The sequence below is a fragment of the Phodopus roborovskii genome, unplaced genomic scaffold, assembly GCF_943737965.1.
Source record: "Phodopus roborovskii unplaced genomic scaffold, PHOROB, whole genome shotgun sequence".
Taxonomy (NCBI): Eukaryota; Metazoa; Chordata; class Mammalia; order Rodentia; family Cricetidae; genus Phodopus; species Phodopus roborovskii.
The window spans coordinates 2,514,123-2,530,302 of NW_026126616.1; the positions used below are offsets into that span (position 1 = coordinate 2,514,123).

The 16,180-nt window shown below is 49.2% G+C and overlaps 1 protein-coding gene across 2 annotated transcripts in view; it reads right to left on the reverse strand.

The window, feature by feature from the left end:
- The window catches only part of Chst11 (carbohydrate sulfotransferase 11), a 179,166-nt gene that overhangs the window by 73,190 nt on the left and 89,796 nt on the right, over window positions 1–16,180 (reverse strand). For both annotated transcript variants that reach the window (XM_051206201.1, XM_051206200.1), the window contains exon 2: window positions 14,830–14,915. In XM_051206201.1, the coding sequence (XP_051062158.1) occupies window positions 14,830–14,915 (86 nt within the window). The remainder of the gene's footprint in view (window positions 1–14,829; window positions 14,916–16,180) is intronic.

Sequence of the window (16,180 nt, forward strand, 5' to 3'; positions counted from 1 at the left end):
CTCAAGCTTCCTTCTTGTTGCATCTATAAAGTAGGGAGATGAGACTCTCCCAAAGGCTGTAACTAAAATACACCAGGCTGGGCCACTAAGGAAGAAAAGATGCTTCTTAAGCTCACAGTGGTGGGGAAGAAAGTCCAAACGGTAGGGTGCCCACTGTTGCAAACGCAAGAGCTGGCAATTGACAGGAAGTGAGAGCATGGGGAGGGTCCTGCATTCCTCTAGAATTCTCTCCAGAGAACTGACTGACATCCAAGGAGAGCTCCATTAGTCCCTGCTTCCTAGGACAGGGCCCCAAGGCGGTGTAGCCCACCGCCGCCCTTTGTAGGCCACACTTCTAGTATGTGACATGTGGGGATGCTCTATAATCACACCACACACAGAACTGTAGCTCAGTGGGGCTGGCCTTGTGAATGCTCCATGGCCCCTGCAAATGGTATAAAACTGTGATATGGTTTAGATATAGGTAGATTAACTTATCTTCTTGTGAGTTATCTTAGTAATTATTACTCATATGTAACTTACATTGTTATAGATTCTTATCTGCCATAACCTATGTAAAATTAAATTTGTATTTCTTTCTCAGATTATTTGTACCTTATATTGTCATGTTGTATAAAATCTTTCTGTTTACAATGTTTTGTGCACAATATCCCTATCATATCCTATGTATGTATACCTTTACTTATGTTCAAGACATTTGTATATCGATACAATTTAGGATATTTTTATCATGCTACACTATAAAGTTCTACCTCTGGTCAAGACATTTCAATTCTACCTCTGTTTTAGAGACTTACATGCATATATACGTACATAGTTATATTGCTAAAATAATTGTCCCTGCTATTACTCAGGGAATTTTCAACCATTTGTTTAGCTATGTTCCTGAGTAATACAGATTATCTTCAACCATGTTTCTTTACCTATGAGATTAGTCAGACATAGATGCTTGATCTTCAAACACTTCATAGTACTGCTGAACGTGGCATTTAAATGTTTTAATACTAATACTTTCTTACCATGAGACACTACTGTTCCTGACAGTACAGTGCATTTCCCCCAAAAAATGTTGGGTACTGATGTTGCTCCTTATGGAGTCCAACCTCTCCTCAGCTAATGGCCTCTTGGGCAAAGAGCTGCCCCCACCTCGACCACTGACTTGGACATGCTATCCTACTGAGCTTGCAGGAGACAAACATAGGAGACTGCTGAACCTTGACAAGTCAGGGTGAGACAGCATTTCTACCTCCCTGCTTCTGAAGTGGCCTGTCAGATACTCTAGGCCTCAGCCCAAACTGGTTGCACCAACATTGCTGTGAGACTTTGGGTGACTGCCCAGGTAGCTTGCTGTTTCTGTCCTCGCTGCACCGTTTGGAAGCTGCACTTCCTGATTACCCTAGTATTGTTATCTTCCTTCTCAGGCCTTTGATGAGGTTGAAGATTAGACTGTCACAATTATTACTGTCTCTTCCCAGACAGAAATATCTGGTACTAAACTTAAGCTTTCCAGCTTAGGACAACCCTATAGTAATCTCTGTTATGCCTTCACCTTAGGATGGGATACGTAGGTCTTAAGTTTGTATGTTCTTAATTTTCCTTTTCTTGGAGCATACTTGATATTTACTGTCTTTGTATACAGTTTTATATCAAGTCTAAATCTTTTCTTTAGACTAAAAGGGGAATTGTAGTGAGATGATCATCTGCCTACACCTGTTGCAATGACCTCGATCTCTGGGGTAGGGACAGGTGCGGATGTGACCCAGGAGAACTAGGTCCGGGGTCGGTGACCCCAGAGGCTCTCTCTTGCTTCCTGGTTGGAGACAGATAACATCCAGAGGCATCCTTGGGATGGGAATCTGCTGGCGGTCATCTGTCTTTGTTGTAATTTCTCCCTGAATAAACATCCATCAGCCTATCTGTTTTCCCTGATCCTTATTTATCCACGATACCCACGGGCATTTCTATTCCCATTTTCTAGATTCAATGGGGTGAGGGACTCTGCTCATCTGGGATCACAGGCCTACACACCTCCCTACCCCGCCGCTTCCCTGAGACCTTACCTGCAGGGAAGTGCCCCTTAGCTCCAACTACAAAGGTATTTGGGCATATCAGGTTTGTATTGCTGCTGCAGCAGATCAGCCCAAACTCAGTAGAATAAGACAATATTATTGACTCTCGTGGGGTCCTGTGGGGGGGGGGTCAAAGTCCTAAAGTTAAGGTATGGACAATAGAGGCTCCTGTTAGGCACCCAGGGAAAATCCACCCTGCCTTTCCCTGCATTTGTCTACTTACGTATTTAATGTTGAGGCAGGGTCTCAGAGAGCCCTGGCAGCCTCACAGTCTGTGAGTAGCTGAAGACGACCTTGAACTCCTGATCATACTACATTAACCTACCCAGTTCTGGGATTGTAGGTGTGCCCTCCCATGCCCCATTTCCATGATCAAATTCAGTATTTAATGCATGCTGATTTAATGCTCACTATACCAAGTGGGCTGTAACCCCAGTCAAGTCTGTCTGTCTGTGACAGCCTTGCCTCCATCTTAAGACTTATGAATTTCCCTTGAAAGTCCAGACAACCTGACCTTAAAACTCTCCACTGTGGCTGAACTGTCTCCTGTGTCACATAAGACAGTATACCCCCATGATTTGGGGGAGCATTCTACCCACCAAAGCTTAGGAAGTCGGCAACCACAGGCCTGGTGTTCTAATTACCCAATTCAAGGTCAAGGCAAAGTCACAGAGGGGCGCCACCTGGCTCCATTTCCCTTAAGTGGCTTTAGCGGCCTGGGGTTCTTTAAGTCTGCTTGGCTTTTACTCACCACAAGATCCTTTGTCTGAGCCTTGATGAAGGTGTTTTCACCCAGGACCCACCTTACGGAAAGCTTGAGGTCAGGTGTGAAGAGGTGGGACTTAAACAGAGAGGGGATCCCACAGAAGCTGGGCTTCTTTAGGTGTGGGAGAAGACCACACCTGCACATTAATTGGATGACAAACAGCAGCAATTTGCCAGTGTTGCTTTTGGCAAGGAGGCCTTATCTTAACAAGATGCTTATCCTGTCTCCCTCTCTGATTTAGTTCTATCATCATATCCTGGAGAGAGATCTCATTGATAATTCCTCCACGCTTCAAGTGCCTGCTGCTCTTTACTCCAAGAAAACCCAAGCGCAGGTTTCTGTAGTGTGTGTGTGTGTGTGTGTGTGTGTGTGTGTGTGTGTGTGGTTTATTTATTTTGAGGTAGGATCTCATGTAACCCAGCTGCCTCAAACAAACTATGTGGCCATGGATCCAGGATGACGGTGAACCATGTCATTCTTCAGCCACCACTTCCCAAGCGCTGGGACAGAAGTCTGTGCCATGATATGCCCCACTTTGCTGGGGACTAAACTCAAAGCCTGGTGCATTCGAGGGTGCACGCGGTCTACCAATTAAGCCACAGCCTCTCCCCCTTACTATTAGCAAAAAGAAAATCACACTGGTATATGCTGTTCCCTCATAACGCAAATAACCTTTTTTGAAAACAAATGACACTTTATGATGGGCAGTAAAATAAATGAATGAATACCCAAGCAAGTAAATAAACAAGGGCTTTCTGTTCCTCTAGCTGGTCCTCATTAAGAAAACAGTGGGCAGTTCACCGCCCGCACAGCAACGCAGCAATGCGCCAGCCTTGCTTGATGTGCTGTGGGGATGTGGGAAGGAGCACCATTCTCTGAGCTTATCTGCGATCTCGTTCAGTCTGCTCCCCCACCACCAGGAATAATTGGATGTCAGTTGCTTGTGAAGTCCCCAGCTCCTTAGAGGAGTCACACTTTCCAGACACCAGCTCATTTATCCTGTCACATGAAAGACAACCGGCTTCCAGAACCGAGAAGAACCATTCAGGGGGTTTGAATCCCAAGCGTGGTGAGCAGGAGACTGGGGGAGGGGGGGAAGGGGTAGGAGGAGGTATACCAGTCTGTGTCTTTGAAGAGCCTCAAGATAGACTTCAAGCCCCTCATTCCAGCCATTTCCAGCATGCAACCTCCCTACAAATCAGGATGTGGTCTGCAAGCAAGCCCATAGGCTCCAGGATATAGGTCCTTGGGACTGTCAATCACAGCACTGCTGAGCTGCCTGTGGGGTGCATGGCTAGGCTCACACAGTAGTAAGAGATGGGGTTTTCTCCAAGTCACATCTGTCCCTATGCAGTGGCTGTCAGTCTTTCTGGTTGAAAAAGAGAAACTAGAATGTTCCATTGGCAAAAACCATGGGTCTGTATTTTTCCAATTCTTTGACTTGAGCCACAAATGGACTTTCTGTTTGGTTTGTGTACATCTCACCTGTGTGTGTGTGTGTGTGTGTGTGTGGTGTGTGTGGTGTGTGTATGTGTGTATGCGTGCGTGCGGGTATGCTCGGGCACATGGATATTTGTGTATGCGTGTGGTTGCTACCAGGTACCTTCCTCTCGAGTTCTCTACCTTATTTATTTATGCATTTGTTTGTTTACAGGTTCTCACTGAACCTGAGGCTCACCTGGAGCTTCAGCAAACCATCGCCAGCAAGTTCCAGGGTTGCCCCTGTGACCATGTGTGCTGGGGAATCTGAACTTGGTCCCCTCATGCTTGTGAAACACATACTCACTGACCAAGCCATCTCCCCCAACCCTGTTTGTTTTGTTTAATTAATTTATTTTTTATGTGCATTGTATATTTGTGTGAGGATGTCTTTGGGACTAGAATTACAGCCATGTGGTTGCTGAGACTTGAACTCAGGACCTCTGGAAGAGCAGCCAGTGCTTTTAAGCACGGAGCCATCTCTCCAGCCACACTCTTTGACTTTGAAATAGGGTCTCATATAGCCTAGACTGGCCTCAAATTCGATAAGGATATTTGAGTTTCTGATTCCTCTGCTTTCTCACCTCTCAAGTCTGAGCCACCACGGTATGGGTGATGCGGGGCTGGGAATTAAACCCAGGGCTGAGTGAATTTTCAAGGTGAGTTAGCCTTGCCCTTCGTTCCCTAGCATCTGTGCCTGGCTCTGGAGCCACCACTTTCACCAACAGAAGCCCAGAGAGCCCAATACTAATTAGTGCCACTGATCCTCTCTGAATGGGCAGCTTGAGGCTTGTCCTGCCCGGCGCCTGCTCATGCCTGCTCCCAGTGGCCTCCTGTTAATTAGGGGAAAGATCCAGAACCATCTGCACTCCTATTTGAACACTAGTACTTGGTGGAGCGTCAGCAAATGGATGAAAGATGGCTGCCAAACCATCTCCAGTGAAATCTGAAGAACCAGTAGAGACAGAAATAGACCCTGTGGGCAAGGAACATCAATCGAGAAGAAACTTACACATGGTTACTATGTCTGGGCAGGGAAAGCTCAAAAACGGAATACCTAGAAACAGCTGCCTGACATCTTTATTCTTTCTTTCTTTTTAAGGAATAAAATGAAGTGCCAAAGCCACAGAAGCGCCAGCTGCCTGAGTCAGACATTGTCTCCGGCCTCAGCAAATGCACTCTTGGCTTGGGAGTGTTCTACCTGGCTCACAAGGTGCCTGTGATGTCTGTGGGGCCTGGGAGGGGACTATAGTCACAGGCACGGAGGTCCTCCCCCCATTTCCTCCAGTCCACCCACTGGGGCCAGAGGTATTCTGAGGACCCTATGGGAAGACATAAGAATAGAAATATTAAGGTTAAAAAAAAAAGCCCACACTGGCTGTATGCACACCACGTTAGGGTACTTCATGAAAATCAGCGCATTTCACTTTGTAACAACGGAAGATCTAGTAAGTATCTCCCACTTTTCAGATTAAGAAACTGGGGCACAGATTAGCAGAATACCCCAAATTCTCTTACCAGTAAATATGGATTCTGAACCTGAGACTCCCGCCTCTAAGAACCCCAGGTCTTAACTGCTTGGTGACACTGTTGTTAGCTGAGGTTAAGTAAGTCACTCCCAGTTTCCAGATGAGGGGACGGAAGCCCCCAAGGTACTGAATCTCTCCCCTAAGGTGGCCCTGCCAGTTAGTGGAAAGAGGCAGAATCCCAACTCATGACTTAGGGCTCCAAATTCCATCTCCTTCATTTAACCCATGCTGTTGGAGGGCTGTCCCATCGTAGGGCGAGGTGGGTGGTAGGATGGGCAGAGGGAAGGCTGACACACTCTGGGTACCAGCCCTTCTCTAGCATCTGCACTTGAGTTCTTGGGAAGCAGAGACACCAGCCTGGGGCAGAGAGGGACTCTCTTCCCGGAATCCCAGTGTGCTGGCTCCTGTTATGTCAACTTAACACAGGCTAGCGTCATCAGAGAGGAGGGAGTCTCAACTGAGAAAATGCATCTCTAAGATCCGGCTATAGGCAAGCCTGTAGGACGTTTTCTTAAGTAGAGATGGATGGGGGAGGGCCCAGTGCATGATGGGTGGTGCCATCCTGGGCTGGTGGTCCTGGGTTCTATAAGAAGAGAGGCTGAGCAAACCACGAAGAACAAGTCAGTAAGCAGCTCCCCTCCATGGCCTCTGCATCAGCTCCTGCCCGCCCTCCACCCCCCCATTCCTGCCCTGTTTCCCGACTTCCTTTGGATGACGACCTGATGTGGAAGTGTAAGCTGAATGAACTTTCCTTCCCTGTGGTAGTGTGAGTGTAAGACCCCATAATCTCACAGGGAATGACACTACCAGGAGGCGTGGCTTTACTGGAGTGGGTGTGGCCTTGTTGGAGGAAGTGTGTCACTGTGGGGGCGGGCTTTGAAGTTTCCTATGCTAAGTCTCAGACGACTTCCTGTTGCTTGCAAATCAGATGTGGCCTGCCTGCACTCTGCCATGTTCCCCGCCATGATGATAATGGATTGAACCTCTGAAACCGTAGTGAGCCGCCCCAATGAAATGTTTCCTTTATAAGAGTTGCCGTGGTCATGGTGTCTCTTCACAGCAATAGAAATCCAAACTGAGACACTCCCCAAGTTTCACTGGTTATGATGTCTCATCACAGCAATAAAAGGGCTCACACACACACACACACACACACACACACACACACACACACACACACACACACACACGAACATGACCATTGTGATGCCTGGATGTTGCTGATTCTGGGGAGTAAAGTTGGCCCTGTTTTGAGCTCACAGGGTCCAGGAGAAAGAGCCTGTGTTCACAGCCTCCACACCTCATGTTAGGTATTGAATGTGCAATGCCCCCAGTAGACTCCTGTGATTCAGCAATTGGTCCCCAGCTGGTGGCATCATTTGGGGGAGGGGTTCTGTGGATGTTTTAGGAGGTTGGGCCTTGCTGGAGGAAGTGAGTAGTTTGCACGAAGGCAGGTCTTGAGGGGTACTTTCTATCTGACACCCAGATGTAATAAGGCAGGCGTCTCTCTAGCTGCCATGTCTTCTCTGCTAATATAGGCTGTGTCCTAACTCATCAGTTACAATAAATGACAAAGGTAGCTAATACAATACAGAGCTGGCCAGTCCCTGCCTGTGGCTGACTAAGAAACCAGTTAGGTGCCCAAGACTCACAAGACAAAGACCCCACCCTCCAAAGGCTCCTTCACTTAAAGAAGCCAGTACAAATGAGCCAGGGACACACTGGTGGGTAAGCAGTGATAGTGATGGTCATTTTAATGGCCACACCAGTATGGTACTCAGAGGTACCAAATAAAGCCAGGCATGTTTTTGGGGTCAAACATAATCCCGTACTCCAGACAGTTTATGAAAGAGAACACAGGATACCTTAGTGATTTCTTAACTAATGGTATGTAGAAATGATCATATTTTGAGTGCATTGGGTTGAATAAAATACCTTATTAAAATTCATTTCGCCTATTCACTTTTTACCTGTCACTGACTACCAGAAAATTTCCAGAGGAAGAGAAGCAGGGAGAGCTTCCCAGAGTAAGGCTCTTCTGGGTGAACAACAATAAAACAATTAGCAGTTAACGACAACATCTGACTTGTCTGTCACATGCCTAGACGGCTATAACTTTTCAAATGTAATTCTGAAAGAGCTAAAACATTTGCATTCTGTATTCCTGCTTTACAGGCAAGGCCTCCGCTGTTGAACATGTATGTGCCTAAGACCTACAGTGACCAGCGCCTGTCCTAGGAGGGCAAGACCCCTCCACTCCTCGCCCAGAGCAGCATCCGCAGAGTCTGACAGCAAGCCAGGTTCTGGCACAGTCTGGCCATCGGACAAGGCCAAGTTCCAATTGGCTGAAAAGCTGTTCAAGTTATACAGTTTACAGAAAAATCAAATTATGGAGAGGCCACTCCTAATTGAGGGTAATTGAGGAAATAACTTTCTGTAAATGGTGACTTGACCCACTGTGTTACCATTTGGCAATTGCTGAGGTCATCTTGTCACCCGAACGCTTCTTTTCCCACTGAAACACATCAGGTTCTGTTTGCACAGAATGCCCTAGAGAGACCCCATTAGTTCTAAGCACTTCCCTCCACTTTTCCACGTATCGACCAAAAGGGGCATTCCTGAATCTTCCATGTCTGAAACAGAAGAAGCAGCCAGAGGCAGCCATGAACTCAAAGGCACATGTCCACTCCACAGAGGGTCTTGGTTAACTCCACATGCCCCAGGCACTCATAGAGTTACAAAGGGGCTTGAGTGGACACAACTACAGAAGCCACTGTGTCTGCTTACCGTCTAGGACCTGCGTGTAGTGCATGCTTATACACATGCTGCACACGTAGATAGAGACATCCATGTCCAGCTCACACAGAGCCTGAGATCTGACATAAGTCAAAACGGACTTGTTCTCAGTGAGTAGAGAGCTGGCCGCCTCTTAGCTTGACTTCTAACTTTGTCCTGACAACCGGCAATCACTGATCAATGAAGATTGACCTTGATAGTGCCGTCAGAGCCAGCAAGTCCCAGAGAAGCCCCTGTGCACGCCGAGTTCTGGGATTACAGGTGTGCACTACCATGCTCCACCTTCTATGTGCGTGCTGCTGCCGTAGAACAGACCCTCCAGTGTGTGAAGCAAGCCCTTAACTGAATGAGCCATTTCTCCACTCAGCCTTGGGTATGTGACGTCTTCAACTCTCAGGTACCTTCCTCCGATTCTCTTCAGGTGAAATGGCCCCAGATCACATGACTGGGTTATGTTCCTTCACTTCCTTCAAGTACTTAACCCTCTCCTATGACTCTCCTGTGACATCTCGGTCCAGGTCTCTCTCCGTCTTCGCTTAACTGGAAATCCGACCAGGGTAGCTTTCTGCTTGAGTATAATGGAGCTGCTAGCCATAGCCATAAAAAGGCAGCCCACTGTCCCTGGGGTCCCCGCGATCCTCGCTGGCCCAATGTCACTTTCCATGAATAATGTAGTACTCCAGAGTGCTATAGGTAGTGACAGGTTAATGTAATATTTCATCGGCAATAGCTCTGCACAAAGAACCAGGCTACAACTAAATCAATCCCTCTTTGGCTGGTACACAGCTGCTGGGCCAAAGCAAGATAATGAGACGGGCTGGTCATTTACCAGGTGGTTGGTGATGAAGGGTTTACACATCGGAGCTAGGGCTGAACAACAGCTGCTCTGCTCGTTCTGGCCTCCCCTGACAGGTACCACCCCTAACATTCTACACAAACAGCAACTGCAAGAGCAGGCAGCCTTCCTCCTTCTTGATTATTTGGAAGGTGCAACTGATCCCTGGAAACCTCATCTGATGGCTGGCCTGAAACTTTACATCCTTCCTTTCTCACAGAAGAGGCTCAGGTGTCCTTTCCAGAGGGACCTTGTCCCAATCTGCTATCCAGGGAACCACTTCTGGGGCAGCTACAGACAGCAAGGGCCCGGCTATGCTCAGGAAAACATCGCTTGCGTATGGAAAGAGACTTCGGGCCTGAGTGATTCACTAAAGTGAGGACACCTGACGGCCTGTGTTAGACTCAAAGAAAGGAGTCTGCAAAGGAGGACCCGAAGGGCCCTTCAGCCCTGTGCTTCTGAACCCCGAAGCCCATAACAAAAACCCCAGAGCTTTGGGACACAGTGACACACTGGCAAAATCCCAGACCCAATATAATCAGCCATGAGGAGAAAGGCCTAAGCTACTCATATCTCATGTGTGGCCGAAGCTGAGAGCCACCACTGGTCAAGCACAGTATCCTCACTTCATAGACACTGGTGTGGAGGCCAAAAGCTGGAGGTCTCCTGCTGCAGAGAAGCTCCACCAGCTGCACAGCTGCTTCATGAGTTGAGTGCCTTCCAGGGACCCTGCCATCCACCTACCCTAACTACCACCCTCTCTAGATGAGGGATATGACCAATCTACCTGGGACATCACACTTCTGTCCCCTCCAGCCAGGCCCCAGCAGCACCCTGACTCCAGGCCATTCCCTTTCTCTGTGACGGTGGCTCTCACTCTGCTGTTGGTTCTTGTCGTCCGCAACGCTATCTGATCCTAATGTGTCTTCAAAGGCCTGGCTCAAGGGCTGCCTCCTCTGCAGAGGACCCACTGCACGCAGAACTTGGCGGAGGGGTGCTCACACAGACATCTCCCTCATCCTCTGTGAGAGCTTTCTGCTGAGGTGTTCCCAGTTCCCGTCTTCTCCTCTCTGTTTACTCTTAGGCAGAGGCAGCACAATAGCACTGTGGGAAATGCCACCCGGGTGGGGTGAGGGACACTCCCACAGTCCCCTCCATCCCTGGACCACGTAGCCTCTGTGGACTGTTACTGAATGGACTCCACTAAGGAGTGAGAATCACCATCCAACAAGAGTTCTTGGAGGTGACGCCTGCTTAACAGTTCCAGCCACACACAAAGTCCTCTCCGGAGCTGCCGTGGCCAGACATCAGGCTCTGGGAGGAAGAAAGCTGCCAGCCACCACTGCTTCCAGGACTGAGGGCTTTGTACCTGGGACCAAGGGCACACGCCCAAGGTGGGCCCATGCCTCACCTTGACTTTTTAAAGAGACCCTCCTGGAAGCTGCCATCTGCGTGGAGGAAAGGAAGTTCTAGGGCCGCTCCTGCAGGCTAGCCGGGTCAGAAAGACCCAGTTCTGTCATTTAGCGGTATTCGCTCTTGGCACGCTCGCTGTTCAACCTCAGTTACAGGTTGGAAAATGGGGTTACCAGAGATCTTAATCTGAGGGCTCAGTGAGGGGTTGGGCGGTGGCTATTCGGTATGTGCACAGTCTTGGGTTCCATCCCCAACGTGAGAACAGCAAGATCATGACACATGTTTGGGAAACGTCTAGAATAATCACAGATGTGTATTACACGTTGGGTGAGTCTCCTTCTTTCTCCTTTCCCCTTCCTGCCCCCCCCCCTTCACTCCATCCTTCATCCTGTTTGTCTTGGAGAAAAAGTAAGTTCACTTTAGCACACCAAGAGACTATCCTGTGCCAGAAGGAGCCGGACCTCAGCTTCAGCCAAATTCAGCAATACGTGACACCCCCTCCCCCCCCCACAGGTGTCCCCGGACACCAGGACCCAGGAACATAGAAAGCCTGACACCCATGCCGTCTGCCATGCCCCGTGCAGACTTAGCTGTGCTGCTCCCAAGTTCATGGTCAGCACTCAGCCGTGCATCCTGCCCCCCAAACATTCTAACGACAGGGCAGGGCACACACGCTAAAGAAAGCTGCATCTGGGCAGGGCCAAACCGCAAGAATGGCAGTGCAAAGACCAAGGACTGAGGGGACCCAGGAGAGGCCAGGAGGTGGGGAGGCAGGGAGACAAGCTGTCTCACCCTCTCTGGCATTCAGGGACAATTACACCCTCTCACCCAGCTGAGAGCAGTGTTCTGCCCTGTGGGTCTGCACTGAGCCGGGGCGGCCTGCAGATGGCTCGGCCCACGAGCATGTGGTTGGCAACTCCTGAACTTTCGGTGACTCGGTGCCAGCGGATCCAATCAGCAATTATGTTTTATTTTGGGGCCAGGGAGACAGCAGCAACCCAGGAAAATTATAAGACACTACAGTGCTATTTTGCTAAGAATATCAACTGCAAAGATTTTTTTTTTCTTTTTCTTCACCAATTGTCCTTTGGATGGTTTGGGGTTTTCAAGTGTGCTAGAAATAAAAAGACCCTGGACACAGAAGTCAGATTAAGAGCCAAAGTTCGCAAGGCTGGAGTGGGTCTTTACCCACTGAAGACTTCGTTGCTTGTACAGCTGTTTGGGGGAGGGTGGTTCCTGCTGAGGGGACTTTGATGGTGACAGTCACTAGTAACTGTGAGTCTTATCTGCCCAGATTGGTAGCGTTCCTTCTGTGGCTGAATCCTCAGTGCTTCCTACTAGTTAACTGGGATTGAATAAATCATGCAATTGTTAGCTTCAGTTCCCTGTCCATAAAAGGGGAAGTACCACATATCTTAGAGCTCACATGTAAATCCAGTGAGAAGAATCCAAGATCCAGAAGGCATCTGATCTAGGCTATTTATCTAAGGTAACCAAGAAGATGCCTTCTTGCTAAAGGTAAGTTTCTCTCAATCTCTCTCTATATGTATGTATGTATGTATGTATGTATGTATGTATGTATGTATGTATGTCCTCTGTTTTTACCATCCTGTATTAAGCCCAAATAGGCAATTAACAAAAACGATGCAAACAGTATTTACAAGAGCAGTTCGGGTTAGAGCAATCACAGAGTTTGTCACTTGCCTTGGTGGCTACACCATTCCAGGCTCAGCAGCTTAGCTAGGAGGAAAATATGAGAAGTGCAGGAGAGCACAATCCAGCGTCCAGCACGGAGATGACTCAGGATGCTCCTCAGAGAGCTTGGCCCCTCCTTTTAATCCCACAGGTCACCACTAACCAGGGCTGCTTCTCCAAAAACAGAGCCCCACTTAAGAACTTTGCCCAGAAATGGGCATAACTGCCACTTGTAAAGGAAGTTAGGCCCAGAAAAAAAAATTTTCCCTGGACTACATCCCCAGGAAATGGGGTGATTTTCCTGAAACAATGTTTGCCTGTAAGGGCCGGAGAGGCTAGACAATGTGCTCAGGACATCCGAGAAGGACAGTGACTCACCTACCAATGACCTCCCTTGTGACAGCGGGGGTCACATCCCAGACATCCCAAGGTTTAGGCCAGGGCTAGATGTACTCCTCACTGAAACAACACTCAACTCCACTACCTCTAGATGAGACCTCTCCTCTGACTGGCCTGCCAAGACAGCGTACAGGGTCACGCACACCGGTCCTGGGACAGCACAAGTCCCTCTACGTCCGCTCCCTCCCTCACATGGTCAAGGAGGGCGGGCAGCAGGGAGTCACCACACCACTGCCTGCAGTCAGGACTTGGTAGATTATAACAGACAGATAGCAGTCTCAGGGTGGTGGTTATGTAGCCTGCCCAAAGTCACACGGCTAGGAAACGATGACACCAAGTCTGACTCTGAAGTCAGGGACAAAATCCCATACAGAGCTGTGGTCCCGGCGTCCCAGAGAGGTGTTTAAGATGGAAAACTGACATCTGGCAAGGACTTTCTGGCTTGCACCCTTTCAAAAGTCACAAACATTTGGGGGCCCCTGACACCAACCAGGTGTAGTGTTAGGCACTGGAGATAAAAAGTAGGCATGACTCAGCCCATGGGCTTTCTACCCTCTGCCCACGGCCCTCTGTCCTGAAGATAGCAGTGTAGACAGGCCAGGTCACTGCCAAAGGAGACTCAAGAATCAAATCCCTGTTGAGTCTCAGCGAGGGGCAGCAGGGAAACCCCAGGAGGCAGCTTGTAAAACCTGTCTGCTCCGGCCAAGTCACACCTACAGCCCCAAGACAGAAATAAAGAGGACATCACTGGCCACCATGAGGATCCAGACTCTAGTCCCCAGCACTAGAGAGAGTGGAACAGAGATGACTCTAAGAATTTGTCATCTTCTCCCACCAGGCACCGTGGACTATGGAAATCCAAAGCTGAGACTTCGGCACTGGAGAAAGCCCTGAGGGTAAAACCAGGCCACCTCCCACCTCCCACACACATGCACTTCTCGGCAGCTGGCTCACTGCTCAGCCACCAGCTCCCAGTGCCAGAAACAGCCAACCAACTGATATCCCCGCGGGAGGACCAGCCCACATTCAGACTGAAGTGACTTGCAACTGTTGCTATGGTGACAAGGCCTCCCGAATGCCCCTCACTTCCCATGAAACACCAAGTTGCCCTAAACCCAGCTTTCTATTGCCCTCAACACCAGGCTTGCTGCTAAAGAGCCAGAAAGATAGTATGGCCTCTTTACATCCTGCTGTAGAGAGTATGGCATGTAGGCTGTCACTGGGTCTCAGTACTCCGATGTGGGATGCGGGTGGTGAATTTATCCATGATCATGCCCTTCTGGGAGTGCCAAGCTTCCCATGCTTGGTGGCTCTTAAATTTCGGAGTCCCATCACTAGGAACTGGGACTATGTAACCTCAGAGGCCCGAGCCCCAGGACGGTCAAAAGCACAGTCCCACACAAATCCCCACACTTCCTCTAAACTGATTTTCCCATAGCTTCTAACATGTTCCTGGATTACATTTATGAAAATGCAAAATGAGAAATGCTTCAGATTTGTGCCCCCCCCCCGGACTTTTGGAATATTAGTTCATACGCAGTGAAATACCTTGGGGTAGGAGCCAAGTCTAAGCAGAAGGTTCACCCCTGTTTCACACACAGAGCTTGGAGATAATGTCATACAGTTTTTTGGTGCATCTGCATTTTGACTGTGACCCACTGTATAAGGTCAGACGTGGAATGTTCTGTTTGTGCTGAAATGTTGCTACTCAAAAAGTTTTGGGTTTGACAGTATTTTGGACTTCAGATTAAGGATGCTGAACATGGAGGCAATCGCTGGAGGTAAAATGTCAGGACGTGGAGGGCATTTAAAAATCCCCAGAACACACTGAGAGCAGAGAGGTCCTACCTGGATGGGGTTGTAGAGCTCTTGTAGAGGACTCCGAGATCCCTTCCGGCAGCAGATGTCCATACCGAAGGGATTCCTCCGCATGACTGAGGAGAGAAAGTGAAGTCCGTCAGAAAACAGGTTTGCTGTCCATCCGCTAGAGGGACAGACATCTGGGAGGGATGAGGAGGCAGAATGCAAAGGAGGAAAGCCAAGCTTCCGCCAAACAGAGCCCACCACTGTCCCACCACCACCACCGCTGCAACAGCATTCAGGTGTCCGCACCCACAACACAGACCACACTAAATCGCTTTCCACAGCACACAGAGCTACAACACAGAAGGCACCGTCCGAGTGCCCAAGGAAACAAATGTGTCTGCCCTGGGTGTGGTGACACAGCCTCACATCACCCAGCAGCAGAGCTGTGGTCTGAGCACACGGTCACGTACACCGCGAAGGCTCGAGACAGTTGTTCCCAGGGGCCCTGTGTGAGGCTGCCGAGGCAGGACACGGAAGACTTTCACCGGAACCATCCATCCTAGTTTGTTTTCTGTTGCTGTGATAAACGCCAGAATCAAAACCACCTGGATAGGAGAGGGGAGGGTCTGCCTCACAGCTCACAGCTAATCATGGAGGGAAAGGCAGAGCAGGCACCCTAGACAGGAACCGGGAGGCGGGAACTGACGAAGAACCATGAAGGGATGATGCTGACTGTCTTTGTTCTTCATGGTTCACTCAGTCTGCTTTCTTATACCACCCAGGACGAGCTGCCCAGGGGTGGCACCATCCACGGTAAGCTGGGCACGCCATCATCAGTTAGCAATCAAGAAAAATGTCCCTCACACATTTCCAGCCCAAACTGAGGGAGGCAGCTCCTCAACTGAGGTTCCCTCCTTCTGGGCACGTCAGGCTGGCAACTGAGATTGGGCACTGCAGCATCCTCGTAAGAAGAAATACATTCTAAAGTAAGATAAGGAAGCCTGGAGAACAGAAACACAGACCAGCAGTGCGGCTGCTCACATTGTCTGCCGTCACACCCTGTCCCCGATGGGGACATGCTGTGCTTTTATAGAAGCGTGTGCTTACACGAGTGCCACCGCAGACCCGGGAGGAGCTTGCTGTAGCAGCTCTGTGACATTTCTAAGATGGTGTCACTTTGACAGAACTTTCATCTCCATGGTAATCGCACACACTTCGATGCTGACTGATGCCTACCATACAGCACGCAGTCAACACCTGGGACAATGCCTCTTCCTGGGCTCCTGACAATGGGGTGAGCCATTTCCCAGGGGGTTCCATCCGCAGTAGGTCAGAAGCCCTGGCTTCCGCAATACCAACTTGAGGCAGAAAGGATGAAGGTCTGTGGTTCTAG